Source organism: Hordeum vulgare, chromosome 1H (assembly GCF_904849725.1).
Source record: "Hordeum vulgare subsp. vulgare chromosome 1H, MorexV3_pseudomolecules_assembly, whole genome shotgun sequence".
NCBI lineage: Eukaryota > Viridiplantae > Streptophyta > Magnoliopsida > Poales > Poaceae > Hordeum > Hordeum vulgare.
The window spans coordinates 370,322,558-370,331,946 of record NC_058518.1 but is presented as its reverse complement, the minus strand read 5'-3'; the positions used below and the strand labels follow the sequence as shown (position 1 = coordinate 370,331,946).

Below are 9,389 nucleotides of genomic sequence, written 5' to 3'. Positions count from 1 at the left end.
ATAGCACTTGTTCTATTTACCGTTGTGAAACCATCACGCTGTATGAGTTATCCATAATTTGGACAACCCTACATAAAAAGTGCATTCAAGCCACACAAGGTCATGATTTAATTATGATAAAGATTTAAAACTACTTCCTCTATTCCTAAATATTTCCTCCGTCCAAAATTACTTGTCGCATAAATGACTAAAAATGAACGTATCTAAAACTAAAATGCAACTAGCTACATCTATTCTTATGACAAGTATTTTTGTACGGAGGGAGTATAAGTTTTTTAGAGTTTCACTAGAAGACTACATACGGATGTATATAGACATACTTTAAAAGTGTAGGTTCACTCATTTTGCTCCGTATGTAGTCTTCTAATAAAATCTTTATGAATACTTATATTTAAAAACAGAGGAAGTACTTTGGATTTTTAAGCATGACAAAACAAACAGTTTTTATGGCCATTTGTGTTGTTGCGAGGATGACAATTTTCTTTATCAAGCACAACAAATCCTGGCAAAAACAGAACAATGCTGATTTTTGTTTCTAAAGGAAATTGCCATCCTTGCAACAACATAATTTACCATAAAAAAGGTTCATTTTGTCATACTTCAAAATCTGACATTTGCTGGTTATCAAAGTCCTTTAATTATTGCCCTTGCACCCGTGCGTGGCTCTCTACTGGAAATTTACATGTACAACGGCGTGTGGTCGATTACAAGTCCTACCAAAATTCTGCTCCCCGGGCGTGCAGCTACTTATCAGTTCCATAGCAGAGTGGGGAAGACAAAAATAAAGAATGGGGATCAGTGGAACTATGTAACACAAACTGTAACCTTTTTTGTATATATGAGCAGGAAGAAACCCGTTTCGTGTCCAGCCCGAGTCCTCCAGCTTCGCCAAGCTTCTTTGGAGAGGGGAGATCCGGGGGGTGGAGGAAAGAATGCGTATTCACAACCACGGCTCCTTTCACGCTGCGCCTCTTCTGCTCCTCTCCTCTTGTCGGATTGGCGCAAGAGAAAACATGGTGCATCAGCTCTGATGGACCAGATCTTGTAGTTGACATGATCGATTCATTCAGATATCTCTTCTGATTCTTCCGGTTTTACTACGGTCATTGTCCCAGTGGCTTTTGTTTGTAACCTGACTTCTGCCTCTCGAGCAACTTCACCTTGTTCTTGAGCTTCTTGTCCAGTTTTTTAATATATTTCTCTTCCCTTTCGCGGTCGGCCATACCAGGCCAGAACACCTGCCCGGTCAACGGCCACAGCCATTGGTCCTTCCCGGGGTGCATGCCGTCATCTGCTTCCTCTGCTAGATCCTCGTCCATGCTTTTCAGGAGGGTGAAATTGAAGAACTTCACCCACATCTCCTTTCTTTCCTCCTGAGGATGCTGCTCTCTGCTCTCCCCGGTGACAGGGTTAAGATACACCATCTTCCTTCCACTGTGGTAAGCCCAGATATTTACAAGGATTTCCAGGATTCGACAGTAGCAGTGCCTTTTCTGAGGTAAAGATGATGGCTGAGTTGAGATGGCATCTGTATTGAATTATAAAGACAAGCTAGGGGGGAAATGTTCACCTCAGGTTGTGATGCACCAAGCAAGCATGAAGCTGGCTCAGTACCATTTCCATTCAAGCTATGAAGCGAATCAACAAACATCCTGCAAAACACGACTCTCAATGAAAATAATGAACACATAAAGACAAGTGAATACTTCCTAAAAATATGGGACATTACCTTGAGAACATGATGAACTTCAAAAATGATGGGGTGGGCATTACCCAACTATGAAGAGTAGACCAATAATCGCCATCATTGGGCATTGGTGGCAGGGCTGCAACACCCTTTGGTAATCCATACATATTCCTAAATGCATCCTCAAAAAGAGTTCTGCCAAATAAGAATGAAGGTAAAAAGCCTGAGCGAGCAGATTGGAATAGAGCATTCTATAAATCTCTTTCCTAATACATCATGGCAGCTACACCGTCAAACAATGATGCAGAAGGTAGGAACTAATAGCGCAAGTCCCTTCAGATCAAGTTTGAAGCAAACGAAAACGTAATGCTACACCAAGGACAAAATGATTTGGGGAGTTGTTCCTCACCCTATTGCCTGAACTCAAAGGAACACTAAAAAAACTAAAAGGGGATATGCGAAGACTTCAAAAAGCACCTGCAATGACCAGCATTTAGGCAATCACACGTTGACCAAAAGTTAGATGTTTGATCAGTATCCATTGGCACCCAGTAGTATATAACATCCTCATGATTTTCCTCAGCCATAGTTTTCTCTAAGGTTTCTTCAGCACTTACAGACAAGGAAACCTGATGAGAGAAAAATATTAAAAACATAATACATATGCTGTTTCAACAAACAAAAAAACAACATCCAACAGTTAATATTTATGCCAGGCTCCAAAAAGGCAATATATGCAAAATGTACTTTTTTGGTACGTGCTAAGCAGCAATAATATCAGGCATCGAATTCAGAGAATGCACCATTATGACCAGCGGAACTATAGCTGCTTAAAAATATCATTGCTGCGTGAATGACTGGAACAAAAAGTTACTACTACTTAATAGCTTTACTGGGGCGGGTAATATGAATAGATATTGTATATCCAGAAAACCTAAAATACCAAGGTATTTAAATTTGACTGGTGAGTTCAGGGTGTAGAAAAGTTTCTTTAGCAGCATATACTGGACATAACAACACAAGAGAAGAGTAAATTCAAATTGACTTCCATGGTTAAAATAAAATGATTGCAGAATCTGAACTCCTTTTCTTCCTGGAAGATTACAAGTTTCTCAACAAATTTACAAAACTAATATGGCCAAAAGTGAGACAGGACTGAGGAATCAATGAGAAATTCATATTCTGTACCTTCCTTCCAGCAGCTCGCCATGACTGGAAACCTATCCACGGTAACTTATGTACAGTATCAATTCTGTTCGCAATGGCAAACATAGCACCAAATTCACAAAGGAGATCACGATAGTACGTATTGTCTAGAACCGAAAGCCGCATAACAGCATCAACATCATCTGATCTGGGTCTCCTGCCTCCTTTTGACTGACACAAAATTTATCCAGAAAAATCATAAGTGGTGAATGCAACTTTAACTAGCAAGATCAACAGATAAGAATAATACAATAAAACATTGTGCCGATAAACATACATGAACTTTAAAATTTATAATTGTTACAAAGGCTGACAATTGCAATGAATCCAAAATTTGTTTCTTTTAAAATGACAATAAAACAAAGTGGAAATGATCCACACTGCCAAACTGAAAACAGAAGCTGAACACACAAGCACAGTTAGGTAAAATTGTGCCCGAACTTACAAGAGTAATCCCACGGTATAAAGAACCATGATGTAAAAATGGCCATGCACCCTCTCCATGGTAAATCTCATATATACAGACGGGCTGTCCAGTTCTTTCCAGTTCGCCTTCATCACGTTCATTTCCTTCAGGCTTCATCCTTTCCGACTTTCGGGCATTTCTGTACACCTCATCCCATGTTAACAGAGGTTTTTCCACCCTTTCATCAATCTACATAGCACAAAAGTATATGAAATTTTGTCCAGAATGGTACATTTTAGTATTGTTGGAGAAGAGGGGTTATGTTGAAACAACCAAAAAAACTCACCTCCTCCATTTCTCTCATCTCGATGTCTTCAAAGATTTCAACTTCACTTAGATCATCCCAATCAGACTGGCTAGGGTAGTCATATGAAGAAGTATCATTGCTATCAGAATTAGTTGTCCAATTAGTTTGAGCGGATTCCCCTAAGAGAATACCAGCATTTCTTGTGTGGATATGTCTTTCATCTTCTGAAGAACTATTGCCTAGCGCAGCTTTTGACTCGAAAGGATCCCATAACCATGTTTTATCTTTAACTTTAGAGAAGGAAAGTGGTAATCTTGCATCTGAAGGATAGTGCAACACACTTTCAAGAAGCTTAACATGAGCAACAATACAATCATACGCTAACATGTTTTTTGAAAGTAGCTTTCCCTCCAAAGCAACAGAATAGGCAGTGTCCAAAAGTCCCTTATCTCCTAAAATCCGCATGAAAGCTAAAGCTGCTGTGCTTGGGTCACCAGAATTAAAAAGAAAGGCATGAATACCATCAGTGACCTGAAAATAACAAATATGTTTTGTTTGTGAAAAGGATCTCCCAACACAACAGTGGCAAAGCAAAGAACATATTATGGAATGGATTAAGTAGCATACATATTTTGTTATAACAGTTAGATTTGGCGCAATGATTGGAATTTCAGAGGACATAGACCGCAGTAACAAAGGAGGGAAACCAGGTTCCTGTCTTAAAGATCCATAGAGAACAATATCAACAAACATTAGCAGGTTTCCGATATCATGTGTCATGGGGAAATGCTTTACAGAACCATCAGGAAATCCCATATGAGATGCAAGTTCCTGTACAAAGAAAAAGAAAATGATAGTCAGTGGAGCCAAAGATGACTTGATACGGGACAACCAGTAGCCTCCCCCTTCCATGTGTGTAATGAATTCATTTCACAGCACCTAAATGTTTATGCAAATAAAATATATATCACATATAACATGCCATGCATCAGTCGTCTAGCATAGGAAGACCTTGCAGTCTGAACCCCTCTAAATAGAAACTGCTATTTTCTAGAGTACAAGGAATTTCTGCCAAGATTCACGGCGAAAGTAGGATATAATATTACCTGGAAAGCAGAGTTATAGGCGTCAGTGCCATTTCCACAGAAAAAGATAAACTGCACTCCCAATTTTTTAGTTCTTGACATGTCCATAACATGTGGAGCTGATGCACGCAAGACTGTTACATAATCCCATGGCAATTCATCAAAGAACAGGTAGCTCCCTACAACCAAAACAACAACATCTTCTTCTTTGATTCCATGTTGATTCCTTATAGTTCCTTGAGATTGTGACAAGCCGTATCGCTTAGCAGCCCAGATATCAACCGGAGAACCAGGAATCACCAAGAAATTCCCAGTATCAACCGGTGAGTATAATAACTAAAATCAGAAAGATAAAAGTCAGATAAAGGCTACGCTCGTCTTTAGTTTAATTATTTCAGAATACAAAGTTGGGGCAACACATACAGGGAGGTGGCTATCTGGAAACACAACGTAAGTGCATGCATTAAAATGAGCTCGCCAATCTTCAATATGATTTGGAATGGACAGATGCGGATCTGGATAATTTCTAAGGTGCTGCCCAAGAGCATCGTCGTGAATAAGCCAAACCACTGGTAGAAGTCGAAAAGGTTCCTGCATAAGACTGAACACAACATAAACGTGCTAGGTTGGAAAACAAATAAATGTTGTGGTAAAGGGAAAGAAACTCCAAAATGGTAAAACAAAACAATAGCTCGTTTAATAACATAAAGTTTAGTCAAACGGCAGAACTGGAGCAGTTGTCATTTTAGGGTGTGCTTGGTTCTGGTTGGAGTGGAATGGAACAGGTCTGTTCTGCACCCGGTCAATATTCCTGTGTTTGGTTGAGGAAGGAACCGGAACGCACCGATTGTAGTAAGGGGAGTATACCCGTAAGATGTGGTACGCACCAGTACCTCCGAATCAGTGGAATTACATCGTTCCGCCTCCGCCCCGGAGGCTCTCCTCTCCCTCTTGTCTCTGCACTCTCAGCAGCCACTCTACCATCTCGTGTTTCTCCCTCACAGACGGCCGTCTCATCTCTCCCAGCGACAGAAGGAGGAGCGGCCGTCCTGCCGCGGGCACATCTGGGTGAAGGAAGGAGGAGCAGCCAGCCTGCCACAGGCACGTCTGTGTGGCGACGGCGGCTAAGGAGGAACAGATCAGTAGCCAGCTGGGGCGGTGCGGCGGCAGCGGAAGGAGCAGCATCAAGCATGGGCAGTGGCAGCGGCTGGTGGTTGCTGGTAGTGGCCTCACCTGCTGGGCGGCTGCCGGACGCTGCACAAACAAATTTGTTGAGCGGCACAACATGAGCAACTCGCGCAGCGCGAGCAGATGGCGGCGTAACACTTGGCCGGCGACTTGGAGAGGAATTGGCATGCAGTGGCTACACCACGGGAGAGAATCAGGCTCTGCTCCATCATGTACTTTCACTTGTGTGTTAGCCAGTAACTATTGATAATCACATATATGGATATTTGTACATGCTTGTTGTTGCCTTTTGCAATTGTAAATTTGTGCATGCCCATGGACCATTTATTGAGGATTCTTCTAAATTTATTACTAGTAAACATATGATTGTGTATAGACTATTGATGTCATTTATTTGGCATGAACATGAAGCATAGTACAAATTATTGGTGATGAAAATTAATTAAAATGTTGTTTTGAAATTTAAATAAAATGCTTCTGAAAATATAATAATGTTGCACATATTGCCAGCAAAGCAAACACTAATTTGAACATTTTTCATTCCATTCCACCAACCAAACACTGAGAAGTGACCGTTTCGTCCACCTCATTATCCGTACCAAACACAGGGATGGAACCACTCCATTCCTGTGGAATGGAACCACTTCATTCCACTTGGTTCTTCAACCAAACACACCCTTAGTTTTCAGCGGAACTGGAATGCTTCTGGTACAACCAGAACTATTTTATTTTGGGAAAATCTGTCTTTGTCAGAGACCTATATTGCAATTATTACATTGTGCTCACATCAGAGCATATACAAACTTTCACCCCAACCAGTGTGGAACTCCATAACTAATTAGAACTCTACAGCTAGATAACAATAATGCTCAAAAGTTTCCATCATTTTCCTAGAGCATTTCATGTGAAGTGCTATATGAGACCATGACTAAGCTAAAGTAGAATAAACTGTTCCGGGAGTTGATATTCCGATTTCTGGCAACATAATGTCGACTCCGGTCCAAAATCAGCAAAACAACCAACTAAAACAGTCATAAAATGATGCAATTAAGCCTTAAAAGCGGTACAAAGGGTTAAAAAAAAGTGGTGGAATTGACAAATATTAGTTTGTACTTTGTAGAACTGCCATGTCAAAATTGCCAAAATTTGCAACAGTAAATTGATTATACCAGGTGGTCATAAACAAAGGTTGGAAATAAAGGAGTTAGTTGATACAATTATATACGATGCATACTGTTTTAGCTGAATTAGGCATGGAGAAACAATATATGTGGTCGCACAAATAACTGTATCTGAAATTGACACTGTGTCTAAAAAGAAACAAATCACGGACTCACATCGAAACAACCCTTTTCCCTTCAAGAGAGCTTACGAGCACAGTATTGTATCTACAAAATCAGGTGCAGAGAATATAAGCACCAAGAGATTAGTACGAATAACATGTGAATAAAGGAAAATGTTCCACGCTAAGTATTCAGTTCTCACTTTGACCAATCGACATACTTCAGCTTCTCAAAGCTCACAACATTTACATGGCAAATAGCTTTCCAAATATCGTGAGCTTTCCCATCCACGAATGCTAAAACCTGCTCCATACCGACAAAGTCAACAAAAAAAGGTGTGAAGTGTTCTTAACATGGGATAAATTGGTCATCGCCAGTTACAGATTACTCTCAGCCTATGCTCATCGCAATTTGAAATATGCAACCCAGTGACAACTGGACTCTCAGTCTACAGTGTTTCATTGTCATTGCAAAGCAGCAACTCACCTCGATCTCGTATCCGAGTCCCACAAGACTCTTTGCTAAGGTAGTCAGCATCAGGGACTCTGCGTCTATGTTCATAGTTCCCACAACCTGAAACAATGCAAGAGCCAAACTCAACTCCATGGCATGCGGCTGCCACAAAAACAATTCATACGTACTACGAGACTTGACCAATAAAAAAACCAATTACCCAGGCAAACACGAGGTGCGTCTATCTATGTAAGCATGTTTGTTCCTCCGTCCAATAATCTCTGATCAGTATAGATGAAATGATAAATAATTGTAGTAACACTATCGATCGAAACTGTCCACGTTTCACTTGGGTAAACTCCAGACAGAGCTCCACTAGATATATAGATTAAAAATGAGCATTCCTCACCGGAACCGAAATTTCGGAACTGATGCGGCTAAGCTACGAGGTACTAAGCGTGATATATGTTATACATTTATTGAGTTACGCGAGAGCGAGGGGACAGGAGCACTCACGAGCGCTAGCCTGACGGGCTCGAGGCCGGGCCACCACCGACGCGCGGATCTCGCGGCCTCGAGGTGGCTCTCGGTGTCGAACGCGCGCAGCACCATGCGCGAGGCCGAGAACCGCGTCGTCCCTCCCCCGTCCGGCGGCGCCGGCGCCTCCTCCCCGTCCGCCGCCGCGTCGCCGTCGCCGTCGCCGATGGGGAGCAGCTGCCAGACGACGAGCAGGGAGGCCGTGAAGAGCGCGACGAGGAGGGCGAAGAAGAGGTGGCTCGGACGGCACGACAGCCCGGGCCGCCGTCGCCTCCGCACGGCGCCCGCGGCGGCGGCGGCGGCCGAGGTGGACCCGCCGGCGCCGGCGGCGGGGAGGTGGTGGGCGGCGTCGGAGTGGGCCCCGCGCCGCCACATTGGAGCGGCGGCGATCGGAGAGCCGCCTCGTCTCGGGGGGCAGTGGGTTGGCTGTGGCTGGGCTGGGTCAGTGGGAGCTGCGCGTTGTTGCTGCCATGCGACTCGTCGCGAGCCCACGAGTAGGGGTTTGATCGACTCGGGTTGGTTCGGGGGTTTGGATTTGGCGACGCGTTACGAGGGAGGGGGGGAGAAGGAGGAGTGAGGAGGAGGGTTGGGATCGATCAGGCGAATTGCCGAGCCGAGCAACCGCCGCGCCGCGGGGGGGGGGGGGGGGGGGGGGGGAACGAACGAACGAACGAATCTGTGGGACTTGCGTGGCCGTGAGAGCCCGAGCTGGAATACGCGCAAGGCCGCAACGCAAGCAGCAGGACGCACCACCTCCTCTGCCTCTGTGTCTAGCTGTAGCGTACAATGGAAACATCGTATGGTTCGTATTTGTTGTCATTTCTACATTTTGTTTCGTGATATAAGAGCAATTCTACCAGATCCCACAAAACCTCGCCGACGCGTAAAATCCTGGTGATTTTGCAGAGTTTTCATTTTCTTTTTATAAATTGCGGCTACCCGCATACTCCCCCTTCACCGTTATATGTACGGGAACAAAGGGTTTTTAAGGTTAGCTAACCCTATTTCATCCGCCGCAATCCACACCGCACGCATTGTTGCTAAACCTCGCAAAAGCCCGACGAGGTTGGTTGGTGAAGTCAAATCCAACAAATTTCGAGTATGGGGATTCGAACATGTAGCCTTGATGCGATGATAAGAGAAGACAAGGATTTACCTAGATACGGACTCTCTTAAAAAGATAATACCATGTGTACTACTTTGATTGTAATGATTTCAAGGTAGTACAGATTACATG

General features: G+C 43.4%; 1 protein-coding gene across 1 annotated transcript; it reads right to left on the bottom strand.

Moving 5' to 3' along the window:
* Positions 1-621: 621 nt before the first annotated feature.
* On the bottom strand, positions 622-8,876 carry LOC123437957. Its single transcript, XM_045115744.1, is given in 15 exon segments — positions 622-1,190; positions 1,193-1,493; positions 1,571-1,652; positions 1,730-1,882; positions 2,165-2,316; positions 2,876-3,064; positions 3,339-3,548; positions 3,646-4,137; positions 4,234-4,437; positions 4,713-5,027; positions 5,115-5,292; positions 7,217-7,267; positions 7,365-7,465; positions 7,649-7,735; positions 8,132-8,876. Coding segments are annotated over 15 exon segments (3,039 nt in total). The 5' UTR covers positions 8,528-8,876; the 3' UTR covers positions 622-1,062.
* Positions 8,877-9,389: the final 513 nt, after the last annotated feature.